General features: G+C 47.9%; 2 protein-coding genes across 5 annotated transcripts; both read right to left on the bottom strand.

Moving 5' to 3' along the window:
* Positions 1-335: 335 nt before the first annotated feature.
* Positions 336-14,707, bottom strand: YWHAE (tyrosine 3-monooxygenase/tryptophan 5-monooxygenase activation protein epsilon). Of its 2 annotated transcripts, XM_028708082.2 has the most exons (7): positions 14,504-14,707; positions 11,481-11,680; positions 7,727-7,833; positions 6,899-7,105; positions 6,225-6,361; positions 2,239-2,284; positions 336-1,223 (listed from the first exon to the last, which is right to left on the bottom strand). In XM_028708082.2, exons 1-6 carry the CDS (start codon positions 14,565-14,567, stop codon positions 2,277-2,279), a joined length of 723 nt encoding a protein of 240 aa, XP_028563915.1. In that variant the 5' UTR covers positions 14,568-14,707; the 3' UTR covers positions 336-1,223; positions 2,239-2,276. The 2 variants fall into 2 exon arrangements, with proteins under 2 accessions (XP_028563915.1, XP_028563914.1); XM_028708081.2 differs by lacking the exon at positions 2,239-2,284 and having other exon boundaries at positions 14,504-14,706.
* Positions 14,708-18,372: 3,665 nt separating this feature from the next.
* CRK (CRK proto-oncogene, adaptor protein) lies at positions 18,373-23,757 on the bottom strand. 3 transcript variants are annotated; one of them, XM_028707460.2, is made up of 3 exons: positions 23,457-23,753; positions 21,896-22,434; positions 18,373-19,750 (listed from the first exon to the last, which is right to left on the bottom strand). In XM_028707460.2, exons 1-3 carry the CDS (start codon positions 23,650-23,652, stop codon positions 19,613-19,615), a joined length of 873 nt encoding a protein of 290 aa, XP_028563293.1. In that variant the 5' UTR covers positions 23,653-23,753; the 3' UTR covers positions 18,373-19,612. The 3 variants fall into 3 exon arrangements, with proteins under 3 accessions (XP_028563293.1, XP_028563295.2, XP_028563294.1); XM_028707462.2 differs by having other exon boundaries at positions 19,612-19,750; positions 22,066-22,434; positions 23,457-23,757; XM_028707461.2 differs by having other exon boundaries at positions 19,617-19,750; positions 21,829-22,434; positions 23,457-23,757.
* Between the last annotated feature and the right edge of the window lie 1,184 nt (positions 23,758-24,941).

The following is a 24,941-nucleotide window of genomic DNA, read 5'->3' as shown; positions in this document are numbered from 1 at the left end:
ATGGCTTGGTTTTCAAAAAGGTGTTCTAGCTCAACCAGAGTACAAATTTTTGACCCAGTTAGGCAGGCGTCTGCCTTGCTGCTTCCCTGATAAAAACTGTTTCCTCGCAATGCAACAATTAAGCAGATTGATCCACCTCAGATTGATTCAGTGCCCAAGTTTGCGCTCTCTGGGCAGCTGCCAATTGAGACCCACAAATTCTGGTGATGGCCTCCCTCTCCATTATGCTACAGCCAGCCTCTCTTCCATTAAGTAACACTTTTCTTCCTGCTACTTGTTCGGTCTGCAGCTCTTGCTAAACATTTACCAGGGTAAAGTAGCAGTAGTATTTGGCATCATTTTAATTTAGGGTTGTTTTATTTAAGTTTAATGTTAATTCCATGCTGTGTTTCAGTAAGAACAATACAGATCCTGTATCTGTGGCTCCAGTCAGATATCCAGTAGTACAAATTAGCTTCAAGTTACACATACTGAACAAAAGAGGTTGAGCTAGCGAAAAGGGAGGGGGGAGGGAGAGAAAAATATTGAACACACATGCAGGCTTTCAACGCCACCTTCAATGCTAACCTGCTTGGAGGGAAAGTAAAGAGAAGGCAAGAATGAGCAGCCACGGATTGTTGAACCGTTACCAGCACCGTCTGTTGCAGCAACATCATCTCAGCACAGTTGGATTTTTTTTTTTTTTTGCTTTTTGTTTTTTCTTTTACAGCAAAACCACTACAAGAACTGTCCCAATGAAACCGGTAACTTCAAGCTAAACGCCCAATTCTAAACACTCATATAAAATTGTTTAAACAATTATAAAAAATGAAAAATGCCAACACATGCACTCTACAGTGCAAGCCTCTGCTAGAATTCTAATGGCTTCCAGATGTCACCTCCAACACTGACAGAAGACAACACAGGAATGCAGAAAAAGCCTCTATGCAGCCAGTCCGGTTAGTGTCTTAAAAGAAACTGAAAGCTGGCACCAGTAAAATCCACAGACATTCACTCTTGCCTTTTAAAGAACTTTTCAACTGTGTAAAAAAACCAACAGGGTAGGAACCTAAATTCTGGGGCCCATCACAAACGTCAGATCAGATGGTTCCCAGGGACACTGAGGGGCTTATGGGAGTAGGTGCGGTAGAAGGGGGACAAAGATGGGGGTCTCTTATTGGCCTTGATGTCTCACTGGTTCTCATCTTCCACATCCTGCAGCGCTTCTTTACTCTGTTCTTCACCTGGGAAGGAAAACAACAGAATTAGGCCATGGCTGTAGGACAGCAGATCACCCTGTCGTTGAGGCCTCTGCCTGCCAGGATTCACCTACAGAGCTTGGCCCCTCACAGCAGCGGCAGGACAAGTGGGCAGTGCCTGACAGTGACGAGAGCAGCCCCCCCCCCACAGCATTGGTGAAATCTCAAATGCTGGCCATCAAAACAAGCATCCAAAATAACCAAGTAACTTCTACAGCCAAAAGAAACGCCTTCCTCCTTTCACCCTAGGACCATGGCTCTTTTCAGTGGCTCCTATCTCTACAGCAACACACTGTTAGTCTACCCTGCAAACCTGCTCTGCAGAAGGCAAACACTGTTTTAATGGTTACTTTGCAACTCCAACACAAGCAGCCTTGTGCCAAAGGTTACAGAAAGGGTTGTTTTGACCAAGGCTGTTCACATGCTTGGCGTTAATTTGGAGCCACCTCCTCAGACTGAAGCATGCAATGAACACAGACTGCTCCACTGCCCTCTGCCACTAACCAGTTGGTGCCTGACCTTACACACACAAGCATGGACCCCTACACCCAAAGGAGAACACGCCTAACATGGCATAGATCTAGCCCCAGACATGCAGGACTTGGATCAACCAGTAGAACAAGATGGCCAAAATGCCATCTGTGCCTCTCCCTCCTGGCACTCCTCTTGCAAGAGGTGGAAGGGATGCGTCACTGCACGTGCCAGGCCCTTTCATGGGGGCCACTGAAATGATAAGCTCAGGGGAACCCTGGCAGTGCAGAAGTTAAGCTTTGCCATTTTGAGAGGCACAGAAACGTGTTGAAAACTGCCCAAAGAGCAAGCGCTCAAGGGGGCCTGCCCAGGTCTCCAGAAACCCAATGCCAATGGCCCATATTCAGAACCTATGGGAAGCAGGTGAGCTGGTGCACAGCCCTGAAAGAATCAAGATATGCAAGCAGGACCACGAGCATTAGTGCCAAGGAGGAAAACAGTCACTCCCCAAGTAACCATGAAGACTTACAAAGTAGAGTTTTAGAAAATGAACAGGTGAAGTTCCTTTTAAGAATCTACACAACAGAAAGGGGGGGGAAACAGGAGTTAGAGAAAGGCAGCAAATGAGCCCAGGTACAATGTTGACGGAAAGCAGGAGATGGGAATGTGGCAAGCCCAATATGGCTGGTTAGGAAAGGGACTGCAAAGATACCAGCACACACAAAAGTCAGGCACATCTGGGAACTGCCACTGTGCACTGATGCTCCCTTTTCACCCTTCACACTTTCTCACAACTCGAACCAATAACTTTTGAGGTAGAATCAGTCATCCTGAAGTGGATTCCTAAGAATGCATCTTTCCCCTGGGTGTCATTTTAGCACACAGGTAGTGTCCACTTTAAGCAGGTCTAATTGACACACGATCGCAGGCGCACTGGTCCTTTTGGACCCGAAAGAAGACTGGAGTGGGGCAGAGCATAGGGGCTGGGAAAGGACACCCCATGTGAAATGCTTGCTGCCTGTATTTCACAATACAGAGGACTACTGAATGAAAAACCAATTAACTTCCCCCAAAAGCTGAAAAGGAGGAATGGATTACCCCTTGCTGCTCTTCTGATACTTCCTTGAGCAGCTGAGGTGGGGGCAGGGCCTTTGGAAGGTGGCAGTCCACAGGATGACCTTTTGAGTACCCAGTGAATACCTTTTCGTCCTCCCAGGCATTTTCACTGTAACGGGTGCATCTATTTTAGTGATTTGGGATCTGTGCACCATGCAACGCTCCATACTGGTTTTATTTTATTTTTTAAGTTGCTGTGCTTGCAGTGGTTTTAACTTTTTGATTTATTATTGTTAAACTATTCTAATTTGGATTTGTTCTGTTTCGTTTACAGTATTTATAGTCCACTCCACTAAAAAAAACACAACCAATTCCAGAGTGGGTAACAACATAGAAAAACTTCTGCAAAAATTACAAAACCATATAAACAATGGTATGTACACAATACAAAAAGCATAAATTTTATGTGTTGCATAAATACAAAGAAAGCTAGGACATATAAAAATTGATTTTAAAAAGCCCTTCTCTCCTGCTGCCGCCTCACACTCCTGACCCAGAAAGGTACTGGACCTTTTAATACTGAGCTGAATGAAAATGAGGGCTGACAGCAACACTTAAGATTTCCCTGAGAAGAGAAATACTGGCTTCACCACCAAAACCATTTCTGCTAGATGAACCCCACCTTGGTGCTGAATGGTGTGCCTGTGGTAAGACTCAGGGAGTGCTGCAACAGTGAAGAGCTGGGTGGAGAACCAGTACAGGGTTTTGGAGACGGGGTCTGTTCTCTAGCTGGGAGTGGGGCGTCCAAGTCTGACAAAAAGAAGCCCAAGGCCACCTGTCCTAAAAGCGCTTTTCCTTAATTCTGCCTGGGAAAGGGCCATGTGCTCCCCCCCCTTTTTTTAACATACCAACCGTCTAGAAAAAATAACTGTTGGAATCCAAATCTGGACAATTTGCTGACTACCTGAGAATGTGTGTGGAAGTATCTGACACCAAATACTGCTACGTTTATTGCACTGGCATCTGCAGCATGGAGTGCTCCCTGTTTGTGATGAAAAACATGTAGTCCATTTGGGGTAAAAATGTGGCAGGGCACCTGGCCTTGCAAGCAGAAGGCCCCACATTCAATCCTTAGTGTCTTCAAGTAGGGTTGGAAGACTCCCTGCCTGAAACCCTGCTGAGCTTATGCTAGTCAGCGCAGACATTATCAAATTAGGCGGATCAATGGTTTGACGCAGTATGGAGCTTCTTTTGCTCCTCTCCCCCTCATCACTGGCCTTGGGGCTTCTTTTTTTGGGGGGGGTGGGTTATCAGCAACACATGCTGCTTTGTACTCTTGAAAACTTCAGGACCCCTCTGAGCATGCTGGGTGCCACATTAGCACTCCAACTATTAGTGGCTAGGAGGGTCGGTTTCCTACAGGACCCAAGACAAGGTGCTCAGCTCCACTTCACTTGTTCTGGTTCCATGCGATGCCACCCCACACCTTGTCTGGATCATGTACCAAGCACAAGCGCATTTGCCGCCTTCCAGCCACCAACATTCTGCACTGTTACCACTTCTGCATTTACCAATGCCAAGTCAAGCTACCAGAACACTTTTCCATCTCATGAGATGAAAGATCTGCCACGTGAATTGTGAAAAATCATGACGATGCTTCTTTTTCAACAAAGAGGAAACAATCTCATCACTTTTATTTTGTTGCAGAGGACCAAACCAATGATGGCCAGGCATTCCTGATTTTAAACAGCAGCAAAGTTCCAGCTGGGAAAGTGAATTTTGTCTTTTTCAAAAGACTGATCATAATTCTGAAACTAAAGGTTAGCCCCTATAAATAAACACACCCCGTTATGAGGCTGGTGGTCTCAACAGAAACATCTCATGCGATCATGACCATCGTTTTCTTTTCCTCACTTCACTTCACGCTTTGCAACTAGTCTGGGACTGAACAAGTTTCTTCCAGCATTCACAGCTAAACTGAGGGAATCAAACTGCCCGCTATGCGGAACCAAGGCTTCTCCGTGGGACCCCAGCTGACATGCAAAGTTCATGATGGCAACTGGCTGCTTTCTGCCCTCATGGCCTTTTGAACTCTTTTTATCTGAGACGTATTTTGTGGCTTGTCCTTGTTTGCTTTTTAATGCTAGGCCTGGATTCAATATTGAAGTGACTGCATTTCTGCTGCCTTAACATTGTTTTGTACCCAATGTATTTTTGCCTAGAGAAATGTTTTTCTGAGGCAATCAGCAATATGCATAATACAGGCACCCCACCCGTTTACACGTGCTAAATGTGTGTGCAATAGTGGAGCACACTGAACCCAGAAGTGACTCAAAAGCATCACAGGCGGCCGGGGGGGTGGGGGTGGTGTTTGCAGGCTTTTTCAATGGTGCTTCAAATATATGCAATTTTGCAGATGAGTGCAGTGCCTCGGGACGTATCTTCTGCGTAAGTGGGGGAGTGGGTTGCTTGTAATGAATTTAAAAATTGTGATTCTCAAACTAAATGCTTGAGGTACATAAGAAACACCCTCCTCCTGCCTGTCACCCAGAGATGACAACTCACTGCAGTAGCAAATGCAGTCACTGAATGAGCCCAAAACAAGGCCACAGAAGAATGAGAACAAGGCTCACAGGAGTGCAGCTGAAAGGAAAAAGCAAATGCAACCCCAGAAAAACAGTCTCATGAGCACATTGAAGAGCTGGAAAAGAAAATGAGGAGTGCTGAGGAAAAGCCCTGCTTGGGCTCCTGACAGTTCCTAGTAACTTGGAGGGCGGAGCAGATGTCTGGCACCCTGAACAAGAGCTGCCCTGCTAGAAGGGGAGGCCACAGCAGTCACCCCTCCAACAGTAAATTCAAGTGGCTGAGCATATATCAATGCAGAGGCTTATACATACTACGGAGATCCTTGGGCACACATAAGTATGCAAGTATGCAATTAAAAACTGTGGAAAAACTAAAAGGAAAAGGTAGTTTTAAAAAATGCTTGCAGCTGAGCCCATGGGAAAGGGAAAGGGGTCAACATAAACTGGAAGCCAGACTGTGTCCGTTTATCTATCAATCAATCAATCAATCAATCATTTATGGTTGAAACCTGGAAAAAGACAAGAGACTATCCATGTGTCAGTTGGAAATATGGAGAAGAAGAACTGGAGCATTTCTGGTGTCATGCCAGTAAGAATCCTAGATGGGGAATCACAACTGCATGTCCTCCAAAATATAAGCATTAAAAGACTCAGCTTTGAGGCTGACAGTCCCAAGGTGCTCAGCTGGGAGAGAGAAAAAGTGTCCCCTATCTCTTCCCTACTTCATAAATACCGTGCCCCCCACAACGGCCTAACCAATGTGACAGACTTCCTGTTCCAGGCTAGCTGGAACCATGGGGACGCACTGCAACCTCCTGCCCCACTTGCTCTCTCCCATGTTAAGATTAAGGCTGGAGCATCATCAGCTACTCACCGTCACCCTGCATGTCTGAAGTCCATAGTGTCAGGTTATCACGTAACAACTGCATGATAAGTGTAGAATCCTTATAGCTTTCTTCACTCAGCGTATCCAGTTCTGCAATAGCATCATCAAAAGCTGCTTTTGCCAACCTACAAGGAGACAGATGACAAAGTGTTCCAAGGTACCAGATCTAACAAATCAAAACCAATTCACGGAGGACAAGGCTACACAATGGTCGGAGGCAGCAATGCTCCTCAATGCCGGTTCCTGGAAACTGTGCGAGGGGAGAGCTGTTGCACTCAAGTCCTACTCGTGGGCTTCCCTTGGGCCACTGTGAGAACAGGAGGCTAGAATAGGCGGCCTCCCTTTGGCTGCAGGGCTCTTATGCAAAACCGCCACTGAGGTGCCACTGCCCACTTCTACAGCACTCTCAGGATTCTCTCCACCTTTTGCCTCTTACCAGGGGAGCAAAGTGTTAACCCACAAAGATGACCAGGGGTGTATGGGCGGGCACACAAGGGCGACCCTTTTGCATGCCTACCTGGCTGCACACTCCAACAGGCCCAGAGTCCCAGAAGCAGTGGCAGCTGAAACACCCGCCCCTCTGCCCTGACATCTTCTGCTTCTCACCCCTGCTCAGAGCTGCACCTCCCCTCAACCCTCCCATGCGGGGGGCTGCTCCTCACCTGCAGGCGCGGTCAGGAGAATTAAGGATTTCATAGTAGAAAACAGAGAAGTTGAGGGCAAGTCCTAGGCGGATGGGATGTGTTGGAGGAAGTTCTGTCATTGCAATGTCACTAGCAGCTTTGTAAGCCACCAGGCTGTTCTCAGCAGCTTCCTTCCTGTCGTTTCCTGTGGCAAACTCTGCAAGATACCTGTGGTAGTCCCCTTTCCTGGGGGCAGGTGGAAGGAAAGAAGAAAACATTGCTTACTTCAACAGCTTACCAGCTGGCATAGCATTCTATATAGAACATTTAAGCAGAAATTTAAATATATAAGTTAAATAAATAAATAACCAGCTATGCAGGCTGTTGACTGTAGAGACAGATTTGTTTCTAAGCTCAAATAATACAATTTCCTTTTCTTTACTGATAGTTTTCTGCCTTAAACATAATTCCCCCCCCCCCCCCAAGAAAAAAGCATGAAATGTTTGTTCCTTTATGGTGAAGTAGCTAGTTTACTGTCTGAATAAAGGCAAGGCGTTCATTCATGTCAAATTTAATAAATATAGGAGTATAACTTTATGTGCTAACTAATGCTTGCTATGTTGTTCACAATACATTTTATGTTCTTAACAATATTATACAAGAACTGATGAAAAATATTACTAAACGCTTCCATTTCTCTCTGGACTTCTGCTTCCTTCTGGAGGGGGCAGGAGGAGAACTGTTCATCCCCTCCTGCCCCTGCCTCCCAACATGTTACACCACTAGGGAGGATCCCGTCACCTTTGAGAAGAACCCATTCTACCCACAAGCATCATAGTTAAGGCACCTTCCCCATTTTACACCTACATTTTATAATAGAAAACCTTGGATTCGCCAGTGTTGGCTGCTGGAATGAGGTGTTTGTCCAGTACGTCCAGAATATCACAACAGATTAGTTTCAATTCAGTCTCAACCTTGGGGGAGAGAGGAAAAAAGAATGGCCAGTTCAGAAAACTGCTGCCAATGAATAAACAAACAGAACTTTAACAGAATTTTTGAATAATCATCAGTCTCACTCCTGTGGAAAAGTGTGCTGCTTTGCCTTCCAATCCCTGCCTCCAGCCCAGGTAAAGTTTCTGACTCAAGGATTTACCTCCCTCCCCTACAAGCCCAAGAGGTTTACAAAGTAGGAGCAGAGAGGCCACGATGCACCCCGTGCCCCACTTAAATGCACCAGGGGGCAGAATGGAGGGTCTGAAGGAAGAGGCCTGCTGGGCTAGCTGTTGTTTTGCAATCCAAGGCGGGGATTGGGTGGGGAGATGCCCAAATTTCATCAGGTGTCCCACAGATCTCAACCTAGGAGCCTGTAGGGAATTCTTTTTGCCCACTTTCCCCCCAGCTGTTGTTCACAGCGACATCCTTCCACCTCACCCTGATCCCAAAATCTTCGGCTTTCAGAAACAATACCCCCTTATATGTGTATTCACTGTAGTGCAAATGCATGCCCAACTGATCACTGCAATAGGGCGATCTAAGTTATTCCTAATTTCCCAGTGACCACTGAATGATTTGCTATTTGATCCAGCAACTCACCCTAAACTCTTATTTGAATCCAAGGTTGAGACACTACAGTGGTACCTCGGGTTAAGAACCTAATTCGTTCCGGAGGTCCGTTCTTAACCTGAAACTGTTCTTAACCTGAAGCACCACTTTCGCTAATGGGGCCTCCTGCTGCCGCACGATTTCTGTTCTCATCCTGAAGCAAAGTTCTTAACCCAAGGTACCATTTCTGGGTTAGCGGAGTCTGTAACCTGAAGCGTCTATAACCCGAGGTACCAATGTATCTAGGGACGTGGGTGGCACTGTGGGTAAAACCTCAGCGCCTAGGACTTGCCAATCGCATGGTTGGCGGTTCGAATCCCCGCGGTGGGGTGCGCTCCCGTCGTTCGGTCCCAGCGCCTGCCAACCTAGCAGTTCGAAAGCACCCCCGGGTGCAAGTAGATAAATAGGGACCGCTTACAAGCGGGAAGGTAAATGGCGTTTCCGTGTGCTGCTCTGGCTCGCCAGATGCAGCTTGTCACAATGGCCACGTGACCCGGAAGTGTCTGCGGACAGCGCTGGCTCCCGGCCTATAGAGTGAAATGAGCGCACAACCCTAGAGTTTGGCAAGACTGGCCCGTACGGGCAGGGGTACCTTTACCTTACCAATGTATCTACTGTTATGAACTGAATACAACACACAAAGCCCTTTAAAGATCCAGGGAACTTTTCAGAGCTTGGTTTGCCTAAGATGCAAATTCTTCACTGTGCTCCAGTGCAGACTTATGGGTGCCCACTGTTAGGCAGCTTCATTTCCACAGCACAGAGGCACCACCATTATTCCCTTACAATTCCAGTTCAAGCGATTCCCATCATCTTTATGCAAAGGGCAGCATGCTCGATTGTAGGTATGGGTGCCAAACAAAGGATCGCCCACCCCAAAGATTGTCCACTTGGAACAAAATGAGACCATTCGGGCCTGGTGCTGTGGTGGAATCCACTGGGGGGCGGGTTTGCTATTGTGCTCATGTCCTGCTTGCAGGCTTTCCATGGTTGGCCAAACTCTGTGCTGCAGCAGTCAATGACAAACTAAATATCTGGCATTATGAGGAAAGGGATGGATATAATAAATGCCTTATATATAAAGAGATGATCTGTCTGTGCTTGAAATGCAGGTACAGGGCTGGTTGTCTGGTTTCAAAAAGGATATCGAAGCACTGGAGAAGTGGGCAGATCTTCACAAGGAGGAAAGGTTCACACTCCAAAAGGTTGGCTAACCATTTGTGCTCTTTTACACTTGGCTCCCGCAGGGGTTTCCAGGATCAGGAGCCAACTGTTGCAATTCCCCCTTTCTCCTGCATGCCCCATGAATACTGCCCCTCTGGAGCCAATGTGAGAAGGAGGAGGGTGCAGAGGAAAAGGGAACCACCCATTCCCTCCAATGCATAGAAGCCTCCATGTGAAAGAGACACCATGGGATGCAGCCTTTAGAGAGCTGAAAAGATAAGGAGAAATGTAACAAGTGCTGTGAAGGGAGTGGATACTTTTCTCTCCTCCACATAATTCCAGAACCATGATTTGCTCTTTGCTTTGACTTTTATATTGCCCATGGTTTTCATCCAATCATAGGCACAGAGCTGAAAGGGGCCCCCAGCACCATCTAGTCCAACACCCTGCAATGCAGGAATATGCGGTTGTCCCATATGGAGACTGAACCTGCAAGCTTGGTATTATCAGTACCTTGCTCCAACCAACTGAGCTATCCTTGGAGCTTATTAATGGCTTATTTTATTGTATCAGATGCAACACAATGTCTTTCTTTTTTATTTATTTATTTAATGAGACACCATGTGACCTTGTTACAGGGCTGCAAATATAAAGAATTAAATTCACAGCCACCCCATAAAGCTGGCAGTTGTGTTCAGAAAATGTATGCTTAACTGGAAGAGGATAGTCATGGGTTTGCTTGTTTGTCCGTTAGATTTCAGAAGGGGTTTTTTTATTCCTTTTTTATTCGAATGAACGCTTGCCTTGCAGCTGCCCTGTGCTCTAAGAATCCCATTTCCTGAATCTACTGGGGCTCCTAGAGAAGCACCCAAGGCCTTTGAGGGCCAGAAGCCCAAGAACCAAATCCACTGTCTTCTAAAAGCAGAAAAGGCATTTCACAAGCAGAGATAGCCTTATTGTTACAGGATTCAGTCTAAGCAAGTAGGATGGGCAGCAACACTCTCCAAGGTGAAGCGATTCCAGTTTCGGGTTCTAGCCCTTTTCTAAGAAGGTCCTTTCTGCCCACCCCTGTACCCGAGCATCACTTTTCCATCTTTCCCATCCCTTGAAAAAGATAAAACAGCGGCTGGGAAGTTTTTGTTCCCAATGGGCTGTTTCAGGGCTTTTTACCCTCTTTGGTAGTTCTGTAAATCTTAGGGTTCCCTCAAACCAGCTGATCTGTCCCTTCTGTGAAAGTTGCGGTTGTTAGTATGAACGCCAGCAACCCTGGTTGATTTGCTACACAGCGGAGGATGAAATGTGTGCCTGTGATATAACCAGCAGCCCTGAAGACAGCTCCTCATTCCTCTTTCACATTTATAGCCAGCACCTTGACTGGAACAGGCAGAGACCAGGAAGAGAGCAGGTGCCTCAAGAAGCAGCTGCCCAGGTCAAGGAAAGGTCCAAGTGCACCTTGAATGGGATTGAAGAGCGCAAGCAAAAGACCAGTGCAAGGTCCACACAGTTTTGCTGGCAAAGAGCCCAACAGAACAATGCAGCTGGGATGTTGGGGAGGGAGGGGAATCCCCAAGCTCACCCATGCCTCAGTCTACACTGGGAAAAGTCCTGCTCAATCCCAAACACAGCCATCACAGAGAAATCAGGAAGCAACCCTTACCTGGGGGCTACCCTAAACAGCATGGCTGTGCAGCTGGAGAAGTTATGTTCCACAATCCAAAACTCACACACTGATGCTTTCAACGACAACAGAATTCTGTGAGCCCCCCACCCACTGGACTGTGTTGCATGTAGGGTTGCAAACCCCGCCAGCTGCCCCTCAAGCGTCCCAGGGGTCCCTTCTCTCCTGAGCACTCACCATTTGCCGATACTCCCGGATCATCTTCAATTTGTCTTCTCCACCTTTGTTTTCCTCTTTCTGTTCAATGCTGCTGATTATTCTCCAAGAAGCTCTTCTAGCGCCAATTACATTTTTGTATGCAACAGACAGCAGGTTCCTTTCTTCGACGGTCAGTTCAACATCCATCCCAGCTACTTTCTTCATTGACTCAACCATTTCTAAAGAGAGAATAGGTGTGTCTGTGTGTGCTTGAGCAGAGTTGCTCTCCATGCCCTTCCATTCAAAACCATCACCAAACCAGACACAAGCCTGGCTTTGAATTAATGTCAGTCTGGACAAACCTGAGCAGGGGAGGCAGGAGGCAGGCAGCCACTTGCACAACCCAGGACAGCCTCACAGACCTACAAGAACTCAAGTGGTGTCATTGTTATCACCAAAGCACTTTCATTTTGCATCCATTATGCTATTCCAAGGAGCCAGGAAAGGGCACTGATGAGCTGCACCATTGACGTGCTGAGCTACAAACCACCAGGGCTGTGATTTCAGGTCAGCTACTCAAGATTAGATGTACATCATACAACTTTTTCAGCCCTTAAGTGTTCTCCTGTTCATGCACATGTAGTATGAAAACAGAAGGTGCCTTCACTACAGTGAATTTATACACACTGTAGCAAAGAACAATAATCAGAAATGGAGCACAAATATATCAACCAACTCCAAATTGTATCCCTATTAAAAGGGAAGCCCTTTATGTAAAGCTGCTTTGGGGCAACCATCACATATCACTGGGCACCAGCTGCAGTGAAGATCTGCTATATGATAGATGATGAGGCATTCCAAGCTATGCTGAGCCAGATGTGTGCTGGAGAACAGTGATGAAAATGACCGGATTGTATTCTGATATCTGTTGTCACATGTTTACACTGCATAATTCCTTCTGCTTCCAAAATATAAGTTTCTAAATTTGGAGGGGAAGAGGGCAGAAACAGAAGCATTGGAAAGGCTAAGAAGCAGGGGACAAGAGGCGCTACCTGGCTGCTTTAGCAGAGGAAAGATGAAGAGGCAACAAATGCAGGAACCAAAAGGGGAGACACTAAGAATGCTCAGGAGACATTTACCCCAAAGAATTTAAAGCAATACTGTTATTCAGGCGGGAGTCTTGAAAATATGCTAATATGCATGTATCATGTTTCTAGAGTTGAGTACAGGTTTTAACCTGAAAGACATTGGGCAATGAAGTATATTCAGGGCACCTTCATGGTCTCATGCCCATTTAGGCTTAGAAGTCACCCAAACATCTGGGGTTGCCAGGCCACTGCCAAGCAGGGAGTGCCTTTGACCTTATACTGCACTTCTGAAGCTCAGTTTTCAAAATCAGGAAAGGCCTCCTGCTCTGGGAGAACCTCTTGCCTCTTGGTGTTAAGGAAGGAGAGCAGCTGTAACCTGGAAGGGGCAGGGGGAGGAAGAAGAGCACCTGTGATGTTCAGCTCCTGTGGTCTGCAGGGAGCCTTTGAAGTCAGCTCAGCCTTAACATTTCAAGCAGACAGGGGAAACGGAACCAGGTCATCACAAAAAACACACAGGCATGCCCAAGAGTGGTAGTCACAAGCTGTTCAGCACTCTAAGCCATTGCCACTTTCCTTTGCCCAAGCTGCGGCTACCCAGGCAAGGGATAAACTCCAAAGGTGGCGGCTTCCATGGTCTACAAGGAGCTAAAAGGCACTTTATGCAAAGACTGCAAAAAGCCGGCTGGGTCAAGCGTTTACAACTCCCAGTGTCCACACGTCACCGCCAATAGCCCAGCTCCTTTTCAATAAATACAGCCTTCCTTGTATTGTAAGCTCAGCCGTCAGGGCCAGGATGGGATGGAAACAGGCCACCTAATAGTAAGTGGCTTTCTGCCTTGGACAGCTCCACCCTCCCCTGCTTTGGAGAGAACCTCCCTGCACTGCGATCAATGTGTGCTATCCACAGGAACGAGGGCACCACCCCACACTCTCTGCCTGCCCCTCAGCATGGAGAAAAGATACGGGCCAGTGTCACACAAACCCAGGTAAATGCTTACTCCCGACAGGTTGTAAAGCTTAAGGAGAAACTGAGTGAAGCGGAGAGTGTACTTTTGCTTCCGGGTTTCACAGCAGCAGATGCTTTTAAATACTAGAGCAAATGGACCTAAGCAATCCCCACATCTTCAGTTCCCCAGCAAGGGACAGTGATGGCAGCTAACCAAGCATGCTATTATTTCCCAGTACCCCCCCCCCCCGATTATCTTCCTGCGAGTCTCAGAATGGTTGTTCCCCCTGCCCAATAACGGGCAGTGGAGCCTGGCGAATACCCAAAAATTCTGCCGGTCTTTTCCAAGGGAACACGTTGGGGGGGGGGGGAGAGGGTTCGCTTGAACTAACCAGCTTGGGGCAAAAAAAAGACCCCCCTCGGGAGCCCGTACCCAGTGAACACACACACCCCCCCCGCCAGGCGATCGGGGGCTGCGGGAACCGGGGAAATGGGTGGACGTAAGAGAGGGAGCCCATTTGCCCGCCCGGAACAAGGAGCCGCGTCGCCCTCCGGCTGGCTCTCCGCCTCCGCCCGCCACGCCCCTCTGCGCCGCCGAGACCTCCGGGAGCCGCCCAGGCCCAGCGTGGGGCTTTTGTCCTCCCCGCCCAGGAGACCCTCACGCCGCCCGCCCGCCCCGCTCCCCCGCCGGCGTCTTCAGCGCCTGTCGCGCGCGGCAGCCATTTTGTGTGCGCCCCCCCCCCACGCCCCGCCGCTTCTCCCTCTGTCGCCGCCGCCGCCGCCTCCCCACCCGCCCGCCCCGTCTTGCCGGCCCGCGCCGCCATTTTGTGCCCGGCGCTCCCCTCCGCCAGCCAGCGAGGCAGCCGCCCGCCCCTCCCTCCCTCCCTCCGCTGGCCCTTGGTCGCCGCCGCCCTGTCTGTTCTGGCTCCCCGGCCTGCTGCCTCCGTCTCTCCCTCCCTCCCTCCCTTCCGTCCCTCTCCGCCTCCGCCGGCCAGAGGGTCGGCGTCGTCGTCGCCCCCCGCGCGCACCATCGTAGCGTTCGGCCTGCTCGGCGAGCTTGGCCTGGTAGACGAGGTCCTCCCGGTCGTCCATGTCCGTCGGGCGAGGGCGGCGGGGGCTGCGCGGGGCGGATGGAGACCGATGGTCCGGCGGGGGGGGCTCAACCACGATCAGCTCTCGCTGCTCTCCGGGCAAAGATGGCGGCGGCGCCTCCTCCCGCTACATCCGGGCACTCCGGGCCGCGCGCGCAGGCGCACCGCTCCGCGATGCACGCGCGCTCTCCCTCCCTCCCTCCCCCCTCCCGTCCATAGCAACAGCGGCTCCCTAGCAACCGCGAGAGCCGCGGCGTCCGCTTCCGCCCTGGCCTGTGGCGTAAGGGTTAGAGGGCCGGCCTGGGACCCGGGAGAGCAGGGTTCGAGTCCGTCCCTCAACCCTGAAACTCATTGCGCGACCTCGGGCCACTCACTGCCTCTCAGCCTAGCCTACCTCACAGGGCTGTTGTGAGCTCCTTTGAAGAAAAATGTGCTGTATAAATACAATAAATGAAATCAAGCCCGCAGGTGTGTCCTGGGGAAGAGCACTCCATTCGGGAGGGGGGGCGGCATCTGCATTCGGCATCACTGGTGTGCCTCACAGCCCCGCTTGCATCCTTCCCAGGCACACGACTGCTGGCTGGACCCTTGTCACCCTGCACAGCCACCCCCCCACCCCCGCTCAAATGGCAATGCAATGTCAGGGAGGAGGCTTGCCCCTGCTCTTCTCAAAAGGACTCACACTTTTTCTGTTGGATGCAGGGAGGTATACAAATGTATACAAATATAGGTAAATGCAAAGGTACCCCTGCCCGTATGGGCCAGTCTTGACAGACTCTGGGGTTGTGCGCCCATCTCACTCAAGAGGCCGGGGGGCAGCGCTGTCCGGAGACACTTCCGGGTCACGTGGCCAGCGTGACAAAGCTGCATCTGGCGAGCCAGAGCCGCACACGGAATGCCGTTTACCTTCCCGCTGGTAAGCGGTCCCTATTTATCTACTTGCACCCAGAGGTGCTTTCGAACTGCTAGGTTGGCAGGCGCTGGGACCGAGCAGCGGGAGCGCACCCCGCCGCGGGGATTCGAACCGCCGACCTTTCGATTGGCAAGTCCTAGGCGCTGAGGTTTTACCCACAGCGCCACCCGCGTCCCTTCGTATACAAATATATACTTTGGCAAAGTAGTAAATAATTATTTCTCAAAAGATCTGCTGCCCAGATCTGGGTACACCTTTGTAATAAATTTAGAATTTTTAAATAAAAATAACCAGTTGACTTAATATTGGCAGACTGGCTTCAAACCTGGTTGGCAGCATAAGTGCGATGGAGAAAGCTTTCCACAAGAATTATTCTGTACTACCCTTCATCTGAGGATCACAGGGTGATTTACACAACATAAAGAGCTCAGGAGGGTGGAGAGCCCAATGGCACAAATTTTCAGACTTCCCCGACGTGTATCTTTATAATTTTCATCTGTAAGGCACTCGATGCCAACGCCTGCCAAGAGGCCCATAGAAACTTTGGACTAGCGCAGTGCACAAGTAGGCTGCAAAGAGGTAGAAATAGCTCAGTTACAGTGAATATTCGGTACCGTGAGCAGCTGGCATGTCCACAGGGAGAAGTTGGTTTGAACTAGTTTATTTGTCAGCTATAGTCCCAATAGCCACAGTGCAATCTAAATTTTCAAGCACATCAAAGCGGTGTCAAAACTCTTATATGCCATGTGAGTTATATATAATTTAAACTGGCAGGAAAACTGAAACTCATCAACTTTGGGGACACATAATGTCCTTTTAATAGCAATTCAATTTGCATCCTACATCTACCAAGAAATTGATCCTAATGTGCAACGCACGTAAGAAAATATTGAGGTACCTTTTCAATTTTGTTACAATCACCCTAGGTATCTCACATATCCATACGTCTATATTTTTAAAGCAATGAGTCACAAATACGGTTTTTGCAATTTTTATTTACTTCACGTATTATGCACATGTCAATTACATACTACAAAAAGTAACTGTCAAGAAAGTGTGTAGTGTTATATAATACAGTGGCACATTTTTACATGTTTTTGATTCTTGTTCGCTTACTTAGTATCTTTCATCCAAATGGCATGTTATTAAAGATGATTAAAATACTTGCAGTATTAGGAATTCCAACAGATTAACAAGATTAAACCACAGCAAGTTTTAGTATGAAAGGCTGGGTTTGACACAGATGGAAGACAGGATACACAGCAGCCCATTCAAAGAGAGTTCAGTATACCGATGCAAAACTGCACCAAAGAGAATGAAAACAGGGCAGCCGCTGGCGGTGCTGTAGTTAGAAACCTTTATGAGTTACGCTAGCTGTAGCACAAGTTAACCACCCAACACTGACCAAGTGACGCAGTCTTAAATCTCTGAAGTAACTAGGAAGGAAGGAGCTTCACTGTGGAAAAGAAAAAGCAGCCTCCGATCTTGTGCAGGAGTTTAATGTCATCCATGCTTCCCTGCCTTCCAGCCTTACTCAGCACAAACATTGAAGCAAATGGAATTTTGTTTTTTTTCTGTTCCGTCTCAATCACTGTTGCATTCTTAAACACAGGGACTTTCCCCACACAACTTAAGAGAGGGGGGGGGGGGTCTTCCTGATGTTGTTTGATGACAACTCCCATCACCTCTGCACTACTGGGTGGGTTTGCTGGGCTTGACTGGAACTGAATGCCAGCAACATCCGGAGGACTGTTGACTTAGGCACAAAAGCTGGTTCCCTTCCTTCTGCCAAGCTGATCAGTTCCAAACTGAAATGGACTGTAATACCTATATTTTTTATTTAAAAATGCAGCACATCGAGGTTTAATTAAAAATATTGCATTTCTCTGTAAAATACAGTTCCATGACAAAATTTAATAGTGTGAAAGAGGAACTACTAAAATCAACAAAAGCAAAGAAAGGTCTATGGATTTTAAGACTGTAGCATGTACTAAAGCTGTTTAATAAGGAGTTATGTTATCTTACAGGAAATGCTGTAAAAAGAAAAGGGAGGAACTTGCTGAGGAATTGGTCAACTTTACAGAGACAGTCAGGTAGGTCTCAACTATCAAATTCCAGTTAAGGAGCAGAATTAAATAATAATAATCTGCGTTCCCCATAGAAATCCAAGAAGGTTCATGAAGGCAACTGATTGTGTTCACGGCTTGCCCAATAATTTGGAAGCATGATCTAGATCAGTGTTTCCCAACCTTGTGCCTCCAGCTGTTTTTGGCCTACAATTCCCATCATCCCTTGCCACTGGTCTTGCTAGTCAGGGATGATGGGAGTTGTAGGCCAAAAACATCTGGAGGCACAAGGTTGGGAAACACTGATCTAGATAAAACACGCAACAAGCACCATCAGAAGGAATATTACCTGCCAACCTGAATTATTGATCAGCAAGAGCATTTTGCTAAAAACTGTCTGATGCTGTCACACATCTACAGCCAATTTGCATTACTCTGCAGGCACTGCCCTTTCAACGTAAAGCAATCGCACTTAAGCAGAAGTGAAGAACATGACCACTGCAGTGTTCCAGCCCCAAGGGCCTAACACACAGTGGTGTATTCTGCACATGGTCTCCATACTGGGATCCAGCTACTCCACTGCAACGTGTAACAAGACAATATGGGATCCTCCAAAGGACATTTCAGTTCTTTATCCTTTAGGAAGAAAAGCCTTCTTTACAATTGCTGCATCTGGGTGGATGGTTGGATTGTTTAAAAAAGGATGTGGGGGGGAAAGCAGCCTGGGAAATATTAGCACAAAAGTTGGATGTTTAAGTAGTGGAAAAAGTGAAGGGATAAAAATTAATTTTGTGAATTACGAATGTATTAGAATCAATCCCAAAGCGTTTAAGTATTTCCATTAGTTTATTAAAAATAAGATCTTCATGGAGCCATCATGTGAATGCTTTACAAATGGAAACAAACAGACCTAAATAGCAGGTTTTAAAAAAAGGTTTTGGCATTTTGATTTCTGATGGCAATATTCAGTGCTTATTTTCTGGGGGTATGCACACCCCTAAACGTTTTGTGAATCTAACAGGAAAAGAAACTTTTTTTAAAAAAAAAAATTGTTTCTTCTCTAGCACGGTGAATCGTCCGTTCCGTTGGTACCCCCGATGGCGGCCTCATTTCCTGTCACGGTGTTTCCTGAGTCTCAGACGGAATGAGAGTACCCCTAAACCTTTTTTTTTAGGAAAAAAGCACTGGCAATACTTATCTTACTATACTGAATGAATAAAAGCACGCAAAGACTTTGAGGCACTTCCATTCCTTCCTGCAGCGCATCAAAGGTTACATCTGGAGTGTAGTGCTCAGATCTGTAACAGATTCAGCAACTTGTGTCGTTACCCATATTAGTGAATAAAGTGCAACAAACATAGTTCTCTGCACTTAGAAGAAGGCCAGTCAGTCTACCTAATTTTTTAGGTTTTAATCTCTACTTCTGGAATTAAATCAGTAACTTGCTATGCCTGTACTGGAGACTGATTTCTGAATCCCCCTTTCTTGGGAACTCTGGGGAATAGCCAAAACACAGAATAGTTATACAATAGCTAACCCGTTCAAATGGTGGTAGTTATGCAACAGCTACCCCAGTATCAAAATAGTATGTTTAAACAGTCACCTGCAATGTGCAAATTGTACTTATTATGCAACAAGCAGTTATGATGCAGGAGTTGCAAATCAAATCCAAAGAGAGGAAATTTTCTTGGCTTAGCAAGTTGTGAGCTTCCTACTTAACCATTCAGGTTTGCTGCCTACAGACGAAGCAATGGGACTGGTAAAGCCATACACAAGAACCCTCTTGAGGTGGCCAAATCCTACTTCCAGCAGGGAGGAGGGGAGGGGAGAGGGGAAGTGATGTCTCTGATTTACCTATCCTTATGTGCCACTTTTGGCACAGAAGCCATTGAGTTTCGTACCCTGAAAACACAAGCCTCTTTTAAGTGTCGGGTCCCAGGGATATTTCAACAATATCAGTGTCTTGCAGAAGCGACACTGCTTTTGACATCTAGGAACAGTCTATGGCAGCTGCAGTGGAACACAGTGTGTTTGTTCCCATCTGTAAGCAGAACCGTTGAGCCATACTCAGCTGAAGTCTTCCTCGGGATTCTGTTGATCGAGCAGCCGTACGTGCGTGAACGGGAAGTGTCCTCTCCGGCCATTGCACTCTCCTTCCCACTGGCCACTCATGTTAATCTTGGTGACCTTTACCAGCTCACCGACCTGCAGCCAAGAATGAAAGCACCACTGTTAACAACTCCTTGGACAAGTAGAGTCCACAATTATTTGGTCAAAGTAGTCAGTCACAACACTATACTGAGCCAATAACCCCTTTCCAAAAGCACCAAGGAGAATGGGAAGCGGTGAAATTCAGTCACACAACCAGCCAAGCATCAGTGGAGACTCTTGGCTTGACTCTTCCAAGACCACAGAATGGCCGTCCTGGTGCAGCCTGCACAGCTGCTTGCATATTTCCGTTCCACTGTGTCCAGGAGAAAACACAAAGCGGCACCATCTCAGGTGCTGCTCAAAAGCAAGTGAAGTCACTTGGGGAAAAATTAAGCTCATTTAACAGGCAGCCTACAATCACAAAAGGTTTCAGGTTTGAACTGGCCCATTTTATTGCTTTCATAAAGCCAAGGACCACTCAGTCAAATGATTAACTACATGCAAAGAGCAGAAGGCAAATCCCACTTGCTGCAGGAACTGAAAATCCCAGTGGGGCTTGGATTTAGCGCCAAATTTATGATCAGGATGAAAACTACCTGGTGAGCCTAAGGAAACAGTGTAGCCTCCCAATAATATTAAGTGGAAACAGTAACACTCCCGTCAGGCAGGCCTCTCTACGGTCAGACTCCTCCCTGGAAGCAGGACAAAGCCTTGCAAATCACCTGGGTCACCTGAAAGACGGAGCAAAGAGCCTCTCCCAAAGCAGCTGCCCTACAAAAGTCTGCTTTGCCATTTACTGCTCCAACCTCTTGCTCTTGAACAACTGAAGTTAGGGTTTTATCTACTCACATAAGGGAAATGCTGTATACAGTGGTACCTCTGGTTATGAACTTAATTCATTCTGGAGGTCTGTTCTTAACCTGAGGTACCGCTTTAGCTAATGGGGCCTACCGCTGCCGCTACACGATTTCTGTTCTCATCCTGAAGTAAAGTTCTTAACCCGAGGTACTACTTCCAGGTTCGCGGAGTCTGTAACCCAAAGCGTTTGTAACCCGAGGTACCACTGTAGTATGAAAACATAAACCTCTAAGGAGACAGTAGACCTTATTGAACTGCATAGCAGTGTGCTACCCACAACATTTGGCATAGCAATCTGTTTGCCAAAGCAATGTGTCTAATCAGGCCTTTCAGAAAACTGCATGGATGTAGAGAACCCCCTTGTCTCTGAACAACACAGAATCCTCATTCTTTTGGATGCACAAGCCTGCAGAATGAAACAATTCTAAAGTTCAGTATAGGCTGCTCCCAGATTTCAGCATAATTAAACCTTTAAGGAAAAAACAAAAGTGGCCATCGCATGCACTAGAGACAGCAGGCAAGCACACCCTGCCTGCCCAAGGCTCCAACATTAGACACGTGTCACATTTTGTAAAGGACCCCTGGATGGTTAAGTCCAGTCAAATTTGACTATGGGGCATGGCGCTCATCTCTGCTTTCAGGCCTAGGGAGCCGGTGTTTGTCTGCAGACAGCTTTTCCAGGTCATGTGGCCTGCATGACTAAACCACTTCTAGCGCATGGGGCACCGTGACAAGTGCCAGAGACACAGAAACGCCATTTACATTTAGTACAGTGGTACCTCGCAAGACGAATGCCTCGCAAGACAAAAAACTCGCTAGACGAAAGGGTTTTTTGTTTTTTGAGCTGCTTCGCAAGACGATTTTCCCTATGGGCTTGCTTTGCAAGACGGAAACGTCTTGCAAGTTTGTTTCCTTTTTCTTAACACTGTTAATACAGTTGCGACTTCGAGGAGCAACTCATAGAACGCGGTGTGGTAGCCTTTTTTGAGGTTTTTAAAGACTTTGGTGATTTTTGAAGCTTTTCCAAAACTTTCCCGACACCGTCCTTCGCAAGACGAAAAAAATCGCAAGACGACAAAACTCGCGGAACGAATTAATTTCATCTTGCAAGGCACCACTGCACTGTAGATGCATAAGGATACAGGACAACATATTGCTGCAAGGTGAGGACTGGCCCCTTAATGGTATGTTTTCACCACCCCTTTCATATATTTTAAACAAAGAATGCATGAAAAACATGACTACTTTTGATTAACAGCAAAAGGATTCTTAACCTCTTAGGATGCAAGGCTATTTGAAAGAGAAATTGCTTGAACCAATCTCTTTTTGCCCATTATGTACCTCCAAAGCCAAGGCTGTCTTGTCGTAGGCATTAGGGACCCGCTTCTGGATAACCCGGGCAAAAATGGGGCCATTCTGGAGGTTGGGGAGCGGAGTGTTGATGCTGGGCTGGGCATAGGGACCTGGCTCCGGCCCACCCAGCGGCTGTGGGAGCGCACTATCCTGGTTACCTCCAATCGGAGCAGATACTGAAGCAGAGGCAGGTCTATACTTCTCGACGTACGGAACAGGGATCATCCCTCGCTTGCCTTCGCTGTCTTCTGCATTCCACCACTGCTCTTCAGGCTTTTCCCGGATTCTCAGTATGTCTCCTTTTTTAAATGGAAGATCTTCCTCATCATTGCCATTAAAGTCAAAGAGAGCACGCACATACTCAGCCTCTTCCTGCCTCAGCTGCACATCACTGTTATGTTTGGATTTTGAAACAGGTTCTATCAAGGTTGTAGTGTCCAAGTAGTGTATTTTGTAGAACTCCAGTAAAGCTGGCAGGGAGTCAAACTCTTGGTCCCCTATTCGAAACCTAGGAGGATTATTTGACCCTGGGAGGAGGAGGGGAGAAAGAAAACTACAGATTACTTACTCCAAAAGCTATGAGCATGGCCAAACAGATAACTCTGACTGTAACTAGCTTTCTTTCAGTACAATCAACTTTTCAATTTGTGACCGTCTTAAATATTTACCTTATATGCAACCATGTAAAAGCACTCTTTTTTACTAAGGCAGGGTTTAAAAATATCTAATACCTCATTGTAAAAGCAAACAGAAAAACTCTCCAGTGTTATGGAGGGTCACCACACAAATGGGCCTTGTCCTGCATCCTCAAAGCAAGCATCACTTGCGCAATCTTCTCTCCATAATGGAATGCATTATGGAGAGAATGCATGCATAAAGTTGTGCATTCAATTTACAGGGCACCATCTGAGCCCCAACCACCAAAGTAACCAAGCCAAGCGGTTTTACAGCACTGTCAACAAACACTTGATTGCAAACTCGGCAACTGCTGCTCTTCCAAAAGATTTCAAAGGCGCTTCATGCCTTCAAAGCAGGTGCAGGTGAACCGAGCAAGCAGCAACAAACACAACACTGGAACTTTGAAACAATTATAAAAAGCCAAGCGTAGGAGCAGCGCACATCTTTTCGGGGGCCAATCGCAACAGCAGGAAGTTCCCAGCAGAAAGCAAGGAATCAGAAACATTGCTGGCTGGAGCGAGGCAGGATCCTTTTGCGGACCCTCTGGTCGCTCCTAATTTTGTTTGGGGGGGGGGATAAGAGAAGAGCGAAGGTGGAGTCAGGAAGATTAAAGTTCCCTCTCTCCCAGTATACAGCTAACTGAGGACTGGGGTCCACCCCGTCTCAGGCCAAACGGAGGCGCGGCCTAGCCCGCCAGGAAACCGAGGAGGCGTCGGTCTGCCCAAGCAGCCTCGTGCTGGGGCGGCCCCGCCCAAGGCAGCGCCCGACAAGGCCTCAAGCCGCGCCGCTGGAGCTGCAGGCCCCTCGCCCACATAGAGGGGCGGAGGCGGGGGAGGCCGGCCCCGGGGCCCCCGCTCCTCCCTGGGCGCACCTTGGCTGTTGACGATGTAGTGGGAGACGCGGGAGCTCTCGGAGACGGAGAGGACGAAGTCTCCGGGGATGCTGCTGGAGTCCCGCACCAGGAAGGTGCCGTGGCGCTGCCCCTGCAGGAGCCCCACCGCCTCCACCCGGTTCAGGCGGCCCCAGTACCAGCTCGCCTGGTCCTCCGCGTCGAACTGCCCGGCCATGGGCGCCGCCTCGGGCCGCCGCCGCCGCCGCACCAGCAGGAGCAGGAGGGGCCGCAAGCCCGGCCGCCGCCGCCGCCGCCGCTTCCCTCCCCCCGCCCTCCAGCCGCCCAAGATGGCCGCCGCCGCGCCTCACCGCCCGGAAGTGACGGTGGGCTCGACCGGAAGCCCTCTGGGCGGGGGGGGAGGGGACAGAGAGAGAGAGAAGATCCTGCTGAAACGTCATAGCTCTGCGTCACGGCCGGGGGCTTAGAGCTAGGCAGGGAAAGAAGGGTCTCTGACAACTCGGAGAAGGAACTTCCGGAAGCAGAGTGTCTTGCAACTTACGTCACTGTCCCGAAAGCTCCTCCCCCGGCGCGCGGGGGCAGCAGATCTTTCCAAGGGGGCAACTCTGAGGGCCCGAGGGGGCCGCGGCCCCCCCGATAAAACATTTTGGGAGCCGCCCCCAAGTTGATGGGCATTACTATTCAAATAGTGTGCGTGCTCCACATCCTGTGATGGATTATGCGGGGCAGTGCTTACCAGCCCCCCCCCCCCAATATTTTATTCACGTTGGCATAATATCCCACCCTCCCCAGCCGAAGCCGGGCTCAGGGCGGCTAACAACAATAAAATAATACAACGTTCTAAAATCATTTCATTATAAACTTAATTCAAATCAAATTGAATAATAATAAATCCCTAAGATCTTTATGACGTAGCTGCCAACTATGATAGCGGAAAGTGGTGCCTCCATGGCCAGGAGCAGTCTATCTCCTCCTGCCTGAGACAAGGTTCTAGTTGCCCCTTTGTGAATGGATTGCAAATGTTTTATTGATGATTTGTTAAATTTTAGGTATGATTTATGCTGTATTTCTAATGCTCTATTATGCTTTGAGGGAGGAAAGGAAGGAAAGAGGGACAGAGGCCAGAGTTGCCTGCGGCATCCCATCATTCAAAGCACTCCAGGGTGCCATGCTGAAAACCCCTGGACTAGGGGTCAGACATGGCTGCAGTCTTGCTCTCTGTCCTATTTTAGATCACTTTTATTTGGTGGTATATTTGGCATTCCAGAAAACAGGGCAGGTGCTGTTTGTTTTGTATGTCCTTGAAGAGACTGAATAAAAATCATCACCATTATTATTATTTTTAAAGTATAAAAATAAAAACTCAGCCAAATGGGCGGGGTATAAATAATAAATTATTATTAATTATTCTTATTAACATACATCCATAAATGACAAGTGTCATGGTTAAAGCAATTAAAGTGTTAAAATACTGATTTTTGTTTTATACTTTGTTGGGTGTAGTGA

Source organism: Podarcis muralis, chromosome 15 (assembly GCF_964188315.1).
Source record: "Podarcis muralis chromosome 15, rPodMur119.hap1.1, whole genome shotgun sequence".
NCBI lineage: Eukaryota > Metazoa > Chordata > Lepidosauria > Squamata > Lacertidae > Podarcis > Podarcis muralis.
This window is presented reverse-complemented; position numbering and strand designations above follow the sequence as displayed.